At 34.4% G+C, this 20546-nt stretch overlaps 1 protein-coding gene across 7 annotated transcripts in view; it reads right to left on the reverse strand.

The window, feature by feature from the left end:
• The window catches only part of shep (alan shepard), a 509138-nt gene that overhangs the window by 185346 nt on the left and 303246 nt on the right, over window positions 1–20546 (reverse strand). For all 7 annotated transcript variants that reach the window (XM_014231725.3, XM_036359963.2, XM_036359980.2 and 4 more), the window contains one exon: window positions 11696–11992. In XM_014231725.3, coding sequence (XP_014087200.1) covers window positions 11696–11992 — 297 coding nt within the window. The remainder of the gene's footprint in view (window positions 1–11695; window positions 11993–20546) is intronic.

The following is a 20546-nucleotide window of genomic DNA, read 5'->3' on the forward strand; positions in this document are numbered from 1 at the left end:
AAATCGATTTTTCAGCATATTACTGTAGCATAACCCTTTAAGAATATGTCCCTAATAAACTTTTTTGAAATTTTAATTATTTTCAGAGTTACAGCTCATTTTGTGATCCGCCGACAAAGTCGACTGGCAGCTCGGCGCGAGCTTTAGGATTGTTTTTCTCTTCACTACTTTTTAAAAACGATATGCATGATATTCCTAGTTCTACTCAATCGATTTACTTAGAAGTTTATACAGAGATTCTTTATAGATTATACTAACACAGTACGAGAAGATTTTTGGATAATTTTTTGTTTTTTATATTTCAAACTTTTTTTTTCAAACCAAAATCCTCCCGTAGAGCTATAACTACATTCTTCCTCTTTAAGGATCACTCAACAATTTCCAGTTTGGGTTACTGGTTTTCATCAGTCCCCACTTTGCCGGTCTGGAGTATTTTTTAAGATTTTTTTATATTATAATTGATTTGTACTCTTTAAATATAAGTTAAAAATATAAAAAAAATGTATGGTAAAAATATTTCTTGGTTTTTATTTTATCAGATCCGAAAAAAAGCCTTAAATTCGGGCTTCTAAACCAGAATATTCCCCGAAAAACAGTAATACCTCTATTTCCAGACAAACTTTACTTATTAAAGTGAATTGTATGAAGGGATGTCTAATGGTAAAATTATAAAGAATAATGTCTCGTGAGACAGTTATTTTTCTAGGTTAATGTTCAAATTTTATAATATCACATATTACATACTTTCAAATCGCTAAGCGTTAGAAAGCAATGAATCGAACAACCCTTACAAACTGTCTAGAAGTATTTTTGGTGCAATCTTTCGCCAACACGTTCTCTGGCACATAGTGATGATTTTCTATACACTATGTACATTATATTTTATTTCAAGTCTTATTTTTTAAAACGTTTTCATTTTGAACGGTAATTTTTCAGTGGACCTTTAACAATAGTAAAACTGGTCTAAATCTTTGCATGAAAACTTGTAAGTGTTGAAAAAACAGATTAGTTATATCATCTTAATGAGGTATTTGGATTTTCTCTTGTATCGAATTCAACTCGACAACTTTATTGTTGCTTTTACATCTAAACCATTAAGTAAGAGAGCAACGCCTAAAGATAACGAGCAGGGAAGTGGCGAATCGATGGTTATTATACCAAATGGGGGGGTTTTCAATCAGCTTTTAATATTTATGCACTGCCGAAAGTACTAATATATCAATTACAGGGCCATAAATCAAGCACTCATTCTTTATAATGAAATATTTCTACAAAGAATACAACAGAAATAAACTTACTTGTATTGAATGCGATCTAAAAAAGAATTAAATAAAAAATCATCTGTCTTTTTCAGTTTTTACTGTCTGTTTCTTAAAATACCCCAATTTTCAACTCACTGTTATTTTATTTTTATGGCGAGCAATCGTCTAAGTTAGCTCTCTCCTATAAATGAGCATACCTTTATGCCTGTTTATTTATGTTCCCGTATTACGGTAATTTTTTTAGCATTGCAACACCAACAACACAGCTTTAAGATTCCCTTGTGTTTTCATGCGTTTAATGTCTTTTTTTTTTTGTTACATTTATTGCCTACTTAATACGAAAATATTCCATGTTGGAAGGTAAACCACCCTCTATCATCCCCTTTATGGTAAAGGAAAAAAATGTTTACCCCCGAAAATATACAAAATAAACATCTCCATATAATTCAACACGCAAATTCCGCTTTGTTTGTGTGTATGAACGCGTATTTATTTAACTTAATGTTACCAAGCACTTAAACTTATTTAAGGAATCGCTATTTTGTATGCCTAAGACATGATGCTTATACCAACCCCCAACCGCCTCCAAAAGCTCTAGTGTACTCCATACACTTAGTGTCATATCCCTTAAATGTAGCTGTGGAGAATTCACTGCTGGCATGAAAATAAAAATATTATCCTTAGAAAAGTTATGAGCCTTTAAGTATCTCAGAATGTCAGGTGCAAATTTTGTCAGGTCATTATCGATCGTCGAACATTCAGCGATGTGTTGTTTGTATGCATGTGCTTGTGTAGAAATCGTAGTCGTGTGTGTCTTGTTCAGATATATTTTGAATATCAATATTAAATACAAGTATATATATGTACATACGAGTATATATATAGACTAACTATACTAACATAATGTCTACAAATAACAAAGTGTCTATTTAAATTTTATCGTGTTCACTAGGATAGTTCATTTTGCAGGAAATTTAAAAATATTCATTTATTTTTGGAAGAATATGGTAATGGATCATATAATTAAATATATCTTTTGTTGCTTTCTAACTTTTACTCGAGACCTTTCTGGCAAAAAATTAAGTCAGAAAGCTTCAAAAATTTGAACCGTTATAAGCTTAGCTAATATTGAAATGAAACAACTTTTAGTGCCGTATTTTTGGCTTTCTAGAAGAAACTCAAAGAAGAACCTACAGATAAAAGTCAGAGAATAGTCTATTATCGGCTTAATAAGAGTATGTCGAACAAAGGGTTAAGCGGCTGGATACGGACAAGCACATTGCTCTAAAAATTGATAAAAAGTGTCCAAGGAAATCCGAGCGGTGATTTCTGCGTGTCCCACAGATTTATACTATGGTTAAATTTTTGGAACAATTTTCCAAAACGAGCGATTTTTACCATTTGCTTGAAATTTGGTATTTAGGTATTGGGAAACCAATCATGCTAGTTTTGATTTTTATGATCTCCAAAATCATGCGGAAAAACGAAAATCATAGAAAATCAAAGCAATTAATTAAGCTAGAAAATATAGAGCACAGATGTCGGAAAAACATATCTTATTACTAGATTAACAAGCCACACAAATTAGTCACTATTATAAGGTGTAATAAACTTCGGCAAGCAACAAATTTTTTTTTCAACGACCTATTTCGTTGGATTCGTGTATTTGGTTTAGTCTTGGTAGTACAAGGGCATTAGAATATTCTTTCATTCTCTGAGGTTTTTCTAATAAGGCTAAACTTATTAGCTACAAAACTAGGCTAACTAAACACGACACTGTACCCAGGTCCCAAAATTAATAACATGAGGTTCTACGAAAGGAAAGTTTGCTCTACGTTCTTAGAAAGAAAAGTAGTCCCTGAGATTTTGAGATATCAGTCTGAAATTCAGCACCTAACTTTTTCTCACCAAGAAGCTGCTTGTTTGTCTGAATAGCCGATATCTGATTACTATAATATATAGGTGCCATACAAACTGAACAATCGCAATCAAGTTTATCTAAGGAACCTTTTGTATTTGTGATGGGCATTATAGCTTCGGTGCAATCGAAGTTAACGGGTTTTCTAGCTTGATAATTTTTTCTTCTTGTAACAAACGATGCCACCCTAATACAGGTCACACTTGCATGCAAATCAAACATATTTGTGTATATATACATATATTTATATACATATATTTATATACATATATATGTATGTATATGTCTGTATGCATGAGTATGCGACAGACGTTGCCCTCGCCAATCCACCTACCCAAAATAAAATTTCGTAGTGAACGGCGTGTGCTTTAGATTTTAATGTCAAGCATCAGTAGATATTTTAAATCGCTCCTTTGGGTATTTCAATGTGACTTGAGGACATTTAGACAAGATTGGAAATGAAGTAAATAAATGACAAGCAAAATAAAAAATATAAGGCGTTTATGAAAGATAGGATGCACTTTAAGCAAATACAATATATACATAAATATGTATACATTTATACATATATATTTATATATATATAAGTATATATACGTATGTGTGTATCAACATGACGTAATGCGATAAAGAAAATTGTTGCGAAGCGTCAAACATTTATCGACTTACGCAAGTGTGTGTGTAAATAGCAAATATCTCATAAATGTATATACATATGTTTGCGTACAGGTGTGTTTTATTTATATTATATAATATACCGCTGAGTTCATCGACATTTATAAATCACAAGCAATTTAATAAATGCCAAAAACATTTTAAGTAAATATGAAGTTTGCCACAAAAGTTATTGAGAAAAATAAGAAAAGTAAATAACAAATAACATAACGGTAGTTGAGAATATTCATATTCTTTGTTTTCTTTCCATATGATTATTTGAGGACAATCAATTATTAAATTTTATACAGAGAGGGGTTCCAAAAAATAAGCTTAAATTGAAACAAGGTTTATTCTTTTTTATTTACTAATAAAATAAATAAATTATAACAAACGTCGGTTGCACGGAAACTATAATATAATGTAGCCATACAAGCACTTAATTTTCAACGTTGAGTTTGTATGGTAGCTATATGCTACAGTAGCAGCAATAGCGGTTCTAACAATAACCAGCTTCTTGGAGAGATCAGGACGTGTTCAAAATTTCAGATTGATATTTTAAAAAATAACAATTTATTGCAATTTAAACGAAATAAATCAAAGTCAAAACCGGCAATTTATTGAAAATTCGTGATGCATACTGGTATCCGAAAGTGAACGTTAGTCGCCTTACTATAAAGTTCCGAAGCAAGCCTAGACGGGTAATTAAATTAGTTGGTTTTCCCATACAAGAAAATGAAATCCAAAAACAAACTCTCCAGCAAGTAAAAATATACATACTTGATTATCTTTGGTCAGCACTATTTGTCTTCATGTTATTTTTTAAATGCTTTTGTCTGGTCTAGTAAGTTTTTTAGATCTAACAATTCAAAACTTTATAAATTGTTTCGAATCTCAACTCATCTCGACGTGATAGCATACAATTTTCGCTTTAGATCTTTACAACATTCACTTGCCAATTCTAGCTAATATTAACTTAGCCGTTATTTCCAGATTTGGTTCGAACTTCAGAGATCTGTATTTTTTGTACTTTAAAGGTCCAGGATCGACCGAAAAATAATTACGCTTAAAATACACTTGGCTACCACTGGGAAAGCGGGATTCAAGAACTCCAATTTGTTGATGATTAGTAAAGTGGTAGAAGCTGTCTACGATTCGTCAAGCGCCAGAGTGTAAAGAATCAAAAAAACTTTACTTGATTTCGAACAGACCGGCAGCACTAAATTCTGACGCATCAGTAGTTGTTCTGCGATGCTTTCTTTGCTACAAAAATGCGTTTTTCCTCGCGAAATATGATTTTAGCAACTTCTTGGTATCGAAGGGCACTGATCTTACGTTTTCTTTAAACATTTAAATTTTATTTTGAGTATAATTTTTCTTTCCACTAAACTGGTCTACAATGCTCAAAACACAACTTCGTGGCTTCGTCGGGTTTTTTCACTTTAATATGATCATCTCGCTAATGTTCTAGTTGCTTTTACGTGTACATTTTTCTATAACAAGGTAACGCTTAAAGATAGCGAGCAGAGAAAAAGCGAATCGAAGACAACTCGATTACATTTGTGGGTTGATTAACTACAAGTATAACGAACAGAAGAGTAAAAGTATAATGATGATAATGAATGATGAATCTCTATATTAGTAAATATGGGTTGCTTTGAGTACTATAACAAGATTTTTATTTGCAAAAGGCTACTTGAAAATGTAGATAACAACGCCGCTTTTATATAAGTATTTATGGGCCTGTTGAAAGTATTTGACAGCATTGCTGAAATTTTTGACAGAAAAAAACTAGAATTCTGTAAGTTCACCAAATAGATTATTTGTTTACCAAGCAACTTTTTTTCCACTTTTCCACTCTCAAATAACTAACTTCTAGTTTGTCGAAAAAATCAGTCAATACCGTTTCTGAGCTGCCTGGAAGCAAAAAGATAATATACTGCTTTGCTTATTAAACTAAACGTGATTTTAAATTTTATTAGGTCACCCTTACATACACATGTTTACTGACTTATAAATATAGTTTATATTTATTTCAGATCCAAAATATAAATAAAAGCATCTTTACATACACAACACCTATAAGCATCAAAATTAAGAGTTCCCCACTGCTCTGTGTGTTGAGGTTCTCAGTTATTTATTTGCTAATTTACTTTAACCATTTCGGCACACTTGGTGCCCAACCAAGCGCTCATATCTTAAATAATTTATAACTAAAACTCGAGTTAAGGAGGAAAGGTACAAAATTAGCTAAACAACAATGGCGGCAGTTCAACAGTGACTAAACTGTAAATATGTGGTATATGTATGTATGTATCGGCTTATAAATGTGTGAACTCGTGCGGCAATGGCGGCGCTAGGCTGATAACAGTAATACCATTATACCGTTATAGTAGCAAAAATATACTGTGAATACAGTTATAGACCAGAGATGCTGCCGTCAGTTTGGTTGCATTCAACTAAGTGGTAATCAAAGCTAAATAGTTTATATACATATATGTATATATATAATATATATTTATATATATGATATGATTCCGGCAATACGCTTTATTGAATACTTTCTTTAAGATTGTGTGTTTTTATATGTGTGCGTTTACTAATATGTTCATGTAGTTTTCCTATTCGTTTCTATTTTGTGTGAACTCAAGGAGTAGCTGCGCCCAGACTGACTGGCTGCCTGCTGGAATTACTTTTCCTCACCGCCTGTGGCTATTCTATTGAGCTGTATTGTTGTTGCCTGCCATTTCTTTCCTCTTGATTTTATTGTCGTACAAATAGTAACAAATAAAAATACCCATTTGCCACACATTGTCGAGGTGGTTGCGATGACGTAGTCAAAGCTTTTGTGGTTACTGCTCATCACTTGGCGAAATGCGATTTTATTGTATCCGCTGAGTGGTAGTCACTTATCAAAATGTTGCAGTGTTGCGGAGTAAATTGTCAGCGAATAGGGTTTGTTCGTTTGTCATTGTGTGCTGAACACATTTTAGTGGTCATTTTGTCAATCTTGCTAGATGCTCCTGCCTGTTTAGCGGCGATAAAAAAGTAAATATTTTCGTAAGCGTTTTTGGTGCCACGGACAATTTGTTTAATTTGTAAGCAGCTTTGTTGTTATTTTTTAGTTTATATAAGGCATATTAAATGACGCTGTTTGCTACAAAAAAAGTGGAGCTATTGAACTACTATAGCCAACGGTGTTATCAAACGATTTATACAAACTTTTTCATACAGTGCATCGCAAAAGTAATAAAAGCTTAGCACAAAGAGTTTCGCAATTAGTGTGAGAGCATGAAAATATCACAAGAGTATTTTATCGAAGGAGTTGGCGTTTAAAAAAATATTAGAGCATATCTTTAGAGCATCAATAACCAACAACCATTTTAAGGCGAATCTTCACTCTAACGAATCGGTATCGAAATTTTGGAGGACTATTACAATAAACGCTTTATCTTAGATGGATCATCCATGTCAAAAAGAAAGTCATATTTTCAAATTTCACTTTAAAAAACGTTCTTTCATTGTTAGACCAAAAGCTTTTCAGGCTATTTGGTAGGTAGGTAAGAGTAGTGCCCCCTTGGACCAATATTTAGACAATACTTATTAAAACAATGGTCCACATATATTTTAAGATAATAGAATTTTCATTTATGTAACCAGACCGATAAATTTCCGCATGGAAAATCACATAGAAATCCTATTCTGAAAAAATAAGAAGAAGAAAGAAATTTGTCAAAATCGCCGATATCGAACCACTATATTACAAATAAATTTATCAAAATCAAAATAAAGATTTTTTTACAACTTATTATGCTTCAAGTAATGCGCCTATGAAGGGTATTATAGCTTCGGTGCGGCCGAAGTTAACGTTTTTATACCCTGTATAGTGTATATCGTCTGTAGATACGCGGACTAGTCCCTCAAATTTTGATATATAGATCGACTTTCGATCTCTTTAAAACGTCAGTCTGTTATCTCAGGAAGGTATCGGGATAGATCCGATTCGAAACTTGAGCTTCGAAAATGAAACAAATACTTATTTATAGAAGTATTCCAAATGATTATTCCAAAGGATAGGACAACAAAGGTGGACTATAGAAAGACATGCCACACAATTCGTTGACATTAAGTTCAACGCTTATACATGGCACCCCTGTCAATTACGCAAACTCGCATATCTTCGAATGCCGTAGGCACTCCCCCACCATAGTCTATGATTAGCCTCAAGTGTATGCATTAACTTCTCACACAAACAACACCGCAAATGATAGACCGACCACATAGTAAGAAAGGCAAGACACTTCAGTGGCTACAACTGCCGTCGATTCTCGGCCGATCGTGTCCGTTTTGCCCATACTTTGAGGTTAAGCACATTTAATGGGGGTGTCTGGCGCTCTTAACACAAATTAACTTCATCACTTTGCCACCCTCTTCAAACAGTTCTCGTTTCTTAGATTTCCGCCGACGAAGCAGTTTGCCGAGGCTCGAGATTAATTATTCCTAATTTGTATTCATTTGTTGTACTTATGCGTGCGGCATGGATACTTTATTTAATTTTTGCGTGAAATTAAACACACAAGCGCAGACATATACACACACACTAAAACACATAAGCCTGTGTGCGTATGTATGTTTGCGCTTATGGTTTACCAAGCTGAAGAAATTACGGGGAAATACATTCGTCAGCAGGAAGCAGAGGCCAGATGCTCAATTAATGTTAAGCTGCCCTAATTTCAGCTGTGACCTTGTTTTAAAGTGCCTAAAGATTATTCGCATATTTAAATTCAGTCGAAGAGCTGAATTAAATTTGGTACGTAATACGATTTTTTTTTTACTTTTTGCTTGTGATTTATGCATCTAATTACATTTTAATTTAAGCTAATATGTGGACATTTTTTTTAGGTATGACAAATTATTATTTTTGTCTTTAACTCAATTCAAATTGCCTGTAAGAAAAACTGTTTAATCAAACGAAGAATCAAAATTTTCAATTATTTAGTTTTTAAATTACAAAAAATGTTTTCCTAAATTTGGAGTAAAAATTCGAAAGCATAATTTTTGGATTTTTAGTATTATATATATAAAAAGCAATACAATTAATGTGTATTGAAAACAGAACCTTTTTCTTCTAATCTACTTATAGGTATATCTATCTATATCTATTTATATATTTATATCTATATCCCCTACCAATCTCAATATCTTAAATATCTCTATCTCTTTCTATACTTCTAGATATTTATGTCTTCATCTATCTTTATTCATATCTTTATATCTCTGGATATACTAGCCTCTATCTCCATCTCCGTCTCATACTCGTTTCAATCTTCATCTCTTTCTCTATCACTATCTCTTTATTCTTCTATATCATTTTATCCATCTCAATCTCGAAATCTATCTCCATGTCTATGTCTGTGTCATATCCTATCTTTATCTCTGCTTTTATCTCTGTCTGTACCTCAAACTATGCCTCTATTTCTATCATTTATCTGCTTTTATATCTTACTACTCGAACGAATTTCTTTTTACGGCCTCAATCGAGTCGAAACGGGTTCCACGAAGTGGTAACTTGAGTTTTGGAAACAAAAAAAAAAAAAGTTGCAGTGAATACGGTGGTTGATCGATGGTATTGAACGAGTTTTTGGTCTTAAACGATGGTCTTTTTGCATCCAACTCTTTTGGAACAAGCCGAGCATTGTCCAAATTATCGGTCAAAATCAAACTAGCAGCTTCACGGCCGATGTGTAGTTTAGATGCTATCTCTCTAACATTCGAATGACGAATTTCGAGCACGATTTCTTTCACTTTTTTGATGTCGTTTGATCGTCAGTGGTAGACGTCGAAGGATGACCGGAAGGAGGCATGTCTTCGACGGTTTCTTGAACAGCTTTAAAGGTTTGTACCACTCGTAGACTTGGGTTTTCGATAGAATCGATTTACCATAAGCCTTTTTTAACATTCTGCCCTCGAAATTTGGTTCGAAACACAAAATTTAAGACAAAATCTTTGTTCATAGTTTTTTTTGGTTTGGTTCAAATTTTTATAAAATACCGATAAATTCTCACTAGTTTCATTGGTTAGCATTGGATCCGAAAAAGCAGTTATTGTTTGAGTGAGAGTGTTATTAATAAAAATAAGGTGAAGCGACATTAATTGACCATCGAGCGTTAGTGATTTCCTCCACTGTGCAATTCCTATGATTTTTTTAAGATTTAGCTATAATCCAGTCCTTTGGAACATAATATATCTATATGCAACCATATTTTATATTATACTTGGTTTCTTATGTTATTTTACAGGATATTTATATGTGAACCTCAAGGCCCACTACTATATAGAAATACAGGGTAGTAGATCCACAAAATCTTTGAAATTGTGCTCGTACCGACTCTCTCTCCAAAAACATAAGTATATCCAATAAAGTTACCCCGGCTCCGGTCCGCCTTGCGAGTCACTAGACATTGTTCGGCAAAGTAGTAAATAAATTTACAAATATTTTTCCTTAAATGCCGCCGCCCACAATTACGCCACTGCTGGCGCTGAGCTTGAGAAATTGCTTTCGCTATGTCTGTGTAGGTGTTGGGCAAAACTTTTTTAATATATTGTATATTCAGTCGTGGCTTGTTTTTCGGTCGCCGTCAGCTGGCAACGTCAGAATGGCAACAAATAGCGCAATACTATAACTTTTTCAAACTGAATATTGTTCATTTATATGGGTAATATATACATACATATGAACATATGTATTTATGTATATATGTACTTGTGTATGCATAGAGTTATTGCTATAAATTTGTTGGTGGTTTGTTAGCATATGGATTTTTTCGGTCAAATGATTTTTAATATTTATGCGAAATTGCAGCGAACCACAATGGCAACCCACACATATAATAAATATATATGTAGAGGCATACATACTCGTATGTATGTACTCGCGTACAGAAAACCGACTGAGAATTAATATCTATGTGAGCTGAATGCAACGAACGAAAGAAAGTATTCAATTCAACTTTTAATATGTAGATGTGTATGTATGTATGTATGTGTGTGTGAATTAAAATAGTTGCCTTTTGTAGCAATAATTCGGTGGAGTAAATTTTAATAAGACCGCTTATGAATTTTCAAGCACCGTTTAACCCAGAGCAGCTCTTTTAGCGCAGAGAAAAAAGGATCAAATATGAAATATATATGTTTGTTGTTGTAGTAAATTTAATTGTTGTTAATAAAAACAAGAAAAACGTTAACTTCGATTGCAGCGAAGCTATAATACCCTTCACAAATACAAAAGATTCCTTACAAGAACTTGATTTCGATTGTTCAGTTTGTATGGCAGCTATATACTAGAGTGATCCGATCTAAACCATTTCTTCGGAGATTTCATGATTGCTTTAGGTAATGATCCATTCCAAATTTCGCGAAGATATCTCGTTAACTAAAAAAGTTTTCCATACAAGCACTTGATTTCGATTGTTCAGTTAGTATGACAGCTATATGCTATAGTGGTCTGATATCGGCCGTTCCGACAAATGAGCAGCTTCTTGGTGAGAAAAGGACAGATGCAAAATATCAGATCAATAGCTTAAAAACTGAGGGACTAATTCGCGTATATACAGACGGACAAACACACAGACAAACGAACAGACGGACATGGCTAAATCGACTCAGCTCGTCATATTTTATATATACATATATATTTATAGGGGCTCCGAAGTCTCCTTCTGGGTGTTAATAACTAACTTAATATACAATGCAAATATACAAAGTTTTATTATGTAGTAAATATTTCAGAGAGTTTTTCCTCCATAACATCCTGTACCTTTAAAAATATTTTGAACAAATTTATAAAAAGAAATTCACTTACCGTAGTTGTTGCTGGTGTTGTTGCTGTATGCGGTGTATAGGCCGCGTAAGCTGGTTGCGGCAATGGAGCTGTATATCTATAGGCTTGTTGAGCGACGGCAGCAGCCGCTGCAGCGGCAGCTGGAGCGTAACCCTGTGGTGTCCAACTGGCACCGCGATACGGAGCACCTGCTAAGCCGCCTGCTGCTGCTGGACTAGTCATAGCTGGCCTGGGGGCCCCCTTTAATGCGACTGCTGAAGTTGGTGGTGGTGCACCAGGGAAGGCTGTACGCGGTGGCGGTACTGTGGAAGAGCTTCCCTGTAAATAAACGATATTCAATAATTAATATAAGGTATTGGAAGAATGGTAAAGATAATGAAGAATCTAGAAAAATTCGAAAAGTCTATTATTACTGTAGAAGTTGTGGTTTCCAATGAAGTAATTCAAATAGAGTACTTCTAACTTCTAATTTTTCAGAGATATTCAGATTTTTAGTTTCATCAGTTTCAACTCATTTTTGGAGCGTAATTTTCTTGGTTGTTGGACAATTTCGACGACATATGCATATACCCACGTCTATCCACCAGTAATGATACGTTTAATAAGAAAAGTCTTCAGCTACTTTGGGATATTTACTCAACGTCTTTTTGCAAAAGACGCAGGTCGTTAGCTTCTCGTATATTTAAAAAATAGTAAACATTGATATTTGGGTATAAAGCTAGTACAGCCAGGCTAGGGATAGGTCTAGTCGGTCCAGTAAAACTTGTGAAATCGCAGTAAAGTCTCCGAAAATAATTTAAATTTTCAAAAATCCTCTCGTATACATATTCTTAAATAGTTAAACTTTGAAAATATGAAAAACAAATCGATTTTTTTTCAAATTCTACACCAGAATACCCCCTTAATACCCGAAACATTAACCAAAATGTGTTGAGTCGATCCATAAGGGATGTTGAGATCCTTTGCTATCTCGCTGTTGCCAACACGACGACATTCGAGCACTTTTTAACTTTTTTTGATAATATCGTGAGAAGTTTTCGAAGACTTAACGGGCTTCACTGAGTGCTTTGTCGAATCGATGTCAAGCTTTCGGGCTACATCTAACTATTCCATACTGTACGCATTTTTATTCGATCCCAGCAATGAAAGAGCTGTAATTTGAGTAGACCTCGATCGTTTCTATTAATTTTTGATTAGAAAAGAAATCCAGATCTTCTTTTTCATAGCTGTCGAGTAGTTTTATTGCCATAATAAATGTTGAATTTTAGTTTCGTAGAATATCGTAGTGCCTTAAGGAAGAGCTTGAATCCTTAATAATAAGGTTGTATCTTTCGAATGAAAGAAGCTAAGTAGGCGTTGACCAGCTAACCATTCAACTTTTGATAAATATTTTCGAGATTAATAAAATCTGGAGAATATATGCAAAATGCCAGCTTTATAAAGCCTTCAGTCAATATTGGTTTTAAGGTTGGTTATGATTGTAGTGACATGGAAGGACATAAAGATAAAGCCCAACTCGAATTTTTAAATATTTAAGTGTGCTAAGTTTTTCGAAAATAATTGAAGTATAATATATTTTTTAAAAGATTTTTGTGAAACCATATGTTTAAGCAGAGTTCCCACCTTTTGTAGCATTGACTTTTGACAAAAAAAAAAATTTGGTAAACCGGCAAAAAGTTTGTGTGCAATCCTTTGATACTAGCCTATATCTTGTTCAGAGTTGCCACAGTTTAAAAAAATTATAAGTTATACATGGAGACATTTTATTTTTAGAATGAAAGTTATTTTAGGATCAAAAAATAATAAACTGAACGTTATATGTATATAAACATATTGTCTTAGCAGGGTTGCCGTAGTTTTGTTAATATAAATATTGACTATTAATGCAATAAAATAATAAAAAATTATATGACACTACAATAACATAGAGTTTTCAGTTTTTATATTATGTAATATATTAGTAAATTTTAATAGAGCTGCCACATACTTCTAAGTAAAACAAATTTAAGGCGCGCATTACATAAAAAATATTGAGTACACCAGTAAAAAACGGAATTTTGAGATATTTACATTTAAAATGTTTATAGTGTTGCTAGCTGCACAAATTTTTTTAATTATTTATATTGCTAAGGTAATGTCAATTAAAAAGGGGAATTAATAATAAAGAAAATTTAATAACAAAAAATAATTTAAAGAAGCAGATTGGCAGTTTTTGTAAGTATTTTGGTAGTGTGGACCAGTTTAAAATTTTTTTATAAAAAAAAAATAGATTTTTGAATGCATTAAAGCAAGAAGGTGTAAAATATGTTTCAGGTATAATCAAAAAAACTATTTTAAACTTTATTTCGCAATGTTCTTTTATTACGCCACGTCTGTTGCTAACAATAAATTGCGAACCTACAAACCACCAAGGGCCACTTTGCTACTCAGCCAACTGCCAAATTTGCGCTTAATTTCGAGCGTATTTATTATCTAATACACGCTTACACACACACAAACACACTCACACATCCAAAACGGCATTAATGACGCTCTAATAAATTTCCCATCCACGTGCTTATAATAAATTTTGACGTTTTACGATTTTAATAGAGCACAACAACAACAATATAAAACGCCAAAAATGTGGAAAATGCGGAAAAAATTAATTGAAAATTTTCAAACTCATTTGCTGGCAAACGCTTACGGCGTAGCAAATTTATGCGAATCGCATGTGCCACGATTTCATTATAACATTTTTACTAACTATTGCGATGATTTTTTTGCGCAATTTTATTTGCTATATGTTCAATGTCCTTGTGGCAGCCGTTGCTGTGTTTCGTTAGCATTGCGGCGACCTTATTTTCCATGTCGATTGCAGTGTTGCTGGGAGAGACCAATCGTTGAATAGTACGCGCTGTAGCTGGCGGGCATTATGGCACACATACATACACACATCTAACTGTGTAATGAGAAAATGGGAACAGACGTGAGCGGTGAACAAACAGCCAACACACACTCACTCAAATATGTATGCATGCAGACACATGTAACTAATCGCCGCATATTCGGTGTATTAAGCACCCACACACACATATATATCCAAACGCACGTAAGCAAATATGTGGCAGTGTGCATAAATTTCAATGATTCTGGAAATGCTTTTAATCAACATAATTTTCCAGCGCCTAAATGTAGGCTTCTGCTGTCGCTGCTGCTGCCATTTGCTAAAAACGCCCATTTAGTGTTGACCTTTGCAGCGCGCAGATACATGTTCATATATGTATGTGTGTGTGTGTGTCATGCGAGATAATACAAATACAGTCATTCATGGATGCCACAAGCTCACACACACATATACATTACACGATATTTAATGCAATCTGCAACTTTATACCTTCGGTAAAAGCGTGTCAACATATTTAACAGAATTTTAAGGTAAGCATTACATGCTGCTTTTATCTCTTAATACATATACATAGCATGTATATATATACAAACAAACACACCTGCAGTTATGTATGTCAGATTGTTGGCTTGTAATTTCCGGTTTCTGCACAAAATGTGCAACTTTCGTAACTAAACTGGCCAATTTCGAGCTATCAAGTGCAAACCGAATTGCTCTTGTAAGTCATACACTCGCATACACGCACACGCTCACGCACACTCACACTTATATATATGCATAAATACCAACCACTGCACTACATACCCACACAACTGGCCATGTAATGCGCATTATATCTTGACTATTGTGCACCACTACATCCGGTCGATATATTTTATGATTTTCCTCGTCTCTCGTTCGCCAGCTTGCAACCGCAATGCGATGGTAGCAATGTATGCGCTGGCAAAGGCCAAGTTGCAGACACGTGTGCACCCACACAAAATCGACAACCCAGCAAGCAAAATCACTTTGTCATACATAAAAATCTATACTCGTAACATACCGACGTTGAGTGGAGTTACAGTTGAGAAATGTTCTGAAGACATTTATTTTTAGTACTTTTTAACAAGTTTTTCATAAGCAAGTTCAAAATAGCGTAAAAGTGTAGGCGTTACAAGGTTAAATAATTCTGAAATCTATTGGAAAACTTAATATTTTCTAATCAGGGTATAAAAACTATTCACTTATTTCTAATGCTAAGTCAATAATGCGTCAAGTTAGAGAGAGAGAGACGAGGTGTTCGTTCGCACCACAGTCGGATCTACGTAAACTCATCGAACTTGGAATATTTTCGCTTAAGAACTGTCGACTTGGAAGCATTCCAAAAAATTATTTAGAGAAATTTAACGGTAGAAAGTTTTAGAAACAAGATAATTCAGTACATAAGCAGTTTTGATTCTCTTAATTTCGATGTTAATTATACAGGGTCTACCAACGAGAACAAGGTGATGTTTAAATGTAAAACACCAGTTTGGTTAAAATGAGTTCTATGTTTTTGTTATGCAAATAATTTTATGCCTCTAATGATTCGGCCAAATGGCCACCAAAGCTTTGTTTGCATATCTCCACTCGCTTACGCCAATTTTCGATGACCCTTCGAGCTTAACGAGCCGCCAAACGCAACGTGTCCATGTTTAGATGTGAAACATAAGGTGGCGTACCGTCTTGTTGAAAATATACATCCTTCGAGACGATTTCATCAAATTCCGCGGAAAAAAGTCGGCCAAAATCGTGTTATAACGCTCGCTATTGATGGTAACGGCAAGTCTTGCCTCATTACGAATGAAATAAGGTGCGGCATACCACAATATGCACTAAACGCTTAATTTTTGGTGCTGCAATTGCATTTCCTGCACCACACGAAAATTTGACTCACCTCAATAGCGACATGTGACATGATGCAATGGACAATCTTACTGAACACACTGACAAAATTCGACACAAATCCGTAAGCAAACATAGTCGCCACGAGCTGTCAAAATTACAGCAACTCTATTGGTCTAATTATTATATCATTATTTTTTTTAGAGAGGAAGCTGTTGTTTTACTTAATTTTTTTTTAACAAATATTATTTATCACCGTACAAATAGTTATACACAATTTTCTTCTAAGTAATCAAAGTATATTTCGAATTTTGCTATTAATGATGACAATTCGGTTTTCTCAAGAAATGCATGTGCACTCACTACAGAGTTCGGTTTCACAGCAATTTATTGTCAATTGCACACTAATTGAGCAATTAGTTGATTGAATCGTAAATTGAATGAAATTAGCGATAAATAATAAATTAAAACAAAATTGAGGAAATTGTCTTAATAGGCTAATTAAGAGCCTATTTGGAGATGATACCCAATGAAATAATACATTTTTATATTATTTTATTATTGTCGAGTTGTAACGAAATCATGCGAAGCTTATGTGTTCAATGTTAACCAAAAGTTAAAAGGAGTCCACGCCTTCTTCTTGAGCTAAGCCAACCTTGATGAACCTAAGCTAACTTTACAAAATTCTACAATCCACAAATAGCTGGCAAAGAATTTGAAATCACTGAAATGCAATGGTCTATATTGGTGCATATACACGTATATACGATGTATTGTATATATGTATGCATGTTAGAAGAAACTGCACGCCCACTTCTTCCAACATTTCCGTTAGCAGCCAGAAGTTTCAATTTCAAGTTATCGCTTGTTAATTTCAGCTTGCAGGCATAAGCTGCAAGCGGCCGAGCTGTGCGGGCAAATTCAAATGTTATTTGTATGTATGTACATATGTTTAGGTATATGTGTGCACCAGAGGATGCCACTAAAGGGCTAACAAACGAATAAACAACTGCAGCTATAACGGCATAGAAACTTGTTATTTGTTATTTGTTACTTGTTTTGGCAAACTTTTAACATGTATGGTTTTGCTGTTGCTGCTGCTGTTTTTGTTGTTTTTGTTGGCGTTGCAGTTGCAGCAGCTAGTTGTTGACCATTTGTTACAAATAACAGCCGCCCAAATGCTGTTCGATATTTGAAGTAGGCAGCCACTGATGCTGATTGCACTTGCAGCAACTGCCCTCAATGTTGCTGTTGCTGTTGTTGTTATTGTAAATTTAATGTTTGTAGTCATTGCTAGTTTGTGTGTCTGAGTGCAAATATTTTTTGTTTCTAAATTTTTCAGTTGCCATCGACCAGCGAAGTGCCATGCCGTTAGCCTTTTCATATGCCGTTGTATATGTGTTTGTGTATGTATGTGTGTGTATGTTGCAAGTTTGCCGAGCAGCAACCAAAACGGAAATATTGTAATACCCAGCCAGCCGCCTGGTGCACCCCAGTGGGTAGTCGGTTCAAAGTTCGCCGCAGAAGTTGGTGAATGGTTGTTGTCGTTGTTGTCGGCGTTGCCAACAAACAAGGAACATAAATTCAGCATTGCAGTTGAAATCGAAAACTTTTGGGTAATTTGTTGCCGCTAGCGTTGCGCCTGTGTGCAGGGTGTGTTTCCTCGAAACTTTGGCCAAAGCAGTAACCGTTATTGGCTGGCAGTAACGTTGTTGGCAGCAAGGCCTACTGGGCGTCTTGACTTTTGCTTCTAAACAGCATCCTCTGCTGCTGCTACTTCGTTACAACATTCCGTAAGTATATGCGATCGAAATGCAACCGTAAAGAAATGCTGAAAGCAATGCGATCCACAACTTGCCGCTGGCAATTGCTAAGCGTGCAACCGAAGATATCGCTTAGGAGCAGCGGCGTTGCACCCGTACGGCTGCGCTTAATGCTCGAATAAGTTTAGCAAGCAACACATATTAACTATATAGTACATATATTTATGTATGTATATATGTATATACACATATATATGAATCCAGCGACATTTGTGTGACTTTTCGTGTGCTGCTGCTGCCGTTGCTGCTGCTTATCACATGTCCTTACAAGTTTTGCTGGCATAAATTGTTGGCCGTGTTCCATTTCGCGGTGTCGCGTGGTTTCGGCAACAGCTGCCAAGACAAATGTGAAACCACCGGCAGCGCTAAGTGTATGAGTGTATCGGTTGTAACCGCAACCATTCTGGCAAAGGGTTCGGTAATTATTTGTATAAATATATTTGTATACTTATATAAGCTGATAACTTGGGAAAGTGTGATAAAGTGAAGTAAAAGTATAAAACAGCAAGTGCTGAGTTGCAAATTTGATTTGATAACTTAGAGGTATCTTCTTCTTCTTCTTTTCTTCTTCTGCGCTTTAATTGTAGCTATCACGAATGTTATTATGCCAGCATAGTTTGTAAAGTAGGTCAAAAGATACCAAACCGTAGAGGTTTTCAGGTTTTCATTAAAGAAAAATAAGTATGGTTGTACGAATGCTATAATACCCTTCACATGTACATTTCTTTTAGTAGCAATAGCGGTATTCAGACCGAACATGTAAATCTGGTAATTCGTTGGTTGATACTTCGTTAAAACACTTAACTGTGAACATACTTTTTGCTCTATCTCAGTAGTGTGGTAAATTTTGTTTCAAAAAGCTAATTCAATTTTATTAAATGCATATTTTTGAAAAAATTGTCAAAAATTATTTTGTAGCGAGCAGAGAATGTATTTTTTCAAAATGAATCAAATGAACTTTTTAGGTAACGACGCTAAACAAACAGCTGATTTGATGTTACCAAGTAACGAAAAAATTATCAAGCTTGCCAGGCTAGTAGCTCGTTGCTCGATAGAACGATAGTTTGTTAATTTGACAAAAACAAAATGCACGTAAAAAACTACCGAATAACGACTAATGAATTTACAAAGCTGGTCTGAATACCCTTTATATGCTTGCTAGTTCTTTCTTAAGAACGGTGTTTCATTTAAGCAAGCTTCAGCTCGAGATAAAAGCTATAATACACTTCACAAGTATATTTCTTAAAGCAACTATATGCTTGCTAGTTCTTTCTTAACAATGGTGTTTGACTTAAACAAGCTTCAGGTCGTAGTAAGGTTACTTGATAAGGAAAATGTTTTATGAAAACCTCTATCTTGATTGCGATCGGTAAATTTATATGACCGCTATATGCTATAGTAGTTCGATCTGAAAAATTTTCGAAAATTGTAACGTTGCCTCGAAGAATAATGCATGCCGAAATACGTGAATATATCTTGTAAAATAAATGAGTTCTTTATACAAAAACTTGATTTTGACCAATCAATTTGTATAGCAGCTATTACCTACAGTGATTCGATATCGAAGGCTCCGACAAATAAGCAACTTCTTGGGAGAACAGAATGTGTACAAAATTCTAGATCGATACCTCAAAATTGAGGGACTAGTTCGCGTATACATATATTAACAGGCAGACATAGCTAAATTGACTCAGCTCGTCATGCTGGTCTCACTGTTAAGATTAGACGAAGCTGGTTCCATATAAGATTTATGGACTTGGTATAAAAACCCTTGGCAACCAATAATTTGATATTTAAAGATGGAGATTGCTTAAATTAAATTATAACAATGAAATACAAATCGTTTTGTATATTTATTTATACATTTGCTTTTGGCTTATTTCTCATATATAGCAAATAGGCTGTATGGCTTTTGGCCTAATAGTTTAGACCAACTTTAATTTCGACGTCCAATCGATCAAATAACGCACAGTGGTATTGATTATTGATTATTTTACCATTTTGTAGATGGTTGACGAAATAATTCTATGTGAACTTTAGACTATTTACTGAACAACAGCTATGCAGCGGACTGCCAATTGAACTCAGGTGTGTAATGATCAATACATTACTTCACTTTAAGATAAATGATTTGAGAACGATTGAATTAAATTCCATGACATTTTGACAGTATTCTAGTTACGTTTGTATTCTTGGGGTAAATATTTTTGTTTGTGGCGATCGTGGATCTTTTGGTCAGGCCATAAGCGTACCACACGTCGTAGGGGTAAGGTACGTTTTTTGGTGAAAAATTCTCTTC

This window comes from Bactrocera oleae, chromosome 6, assembly GCF_042242935.1.
Source record: "Bactrocera oleae isolate idBacOlea1 chromosome 6, idBacOlea1, whole genome shotgun sequence".
Taxonomy (NCBI): domain Eukaryota; kingdom Metazoa; phylum Arthropoda; class Insecta; order Diptera; family Tephritidae; genus Bactrocera; species Bactrocera oleae.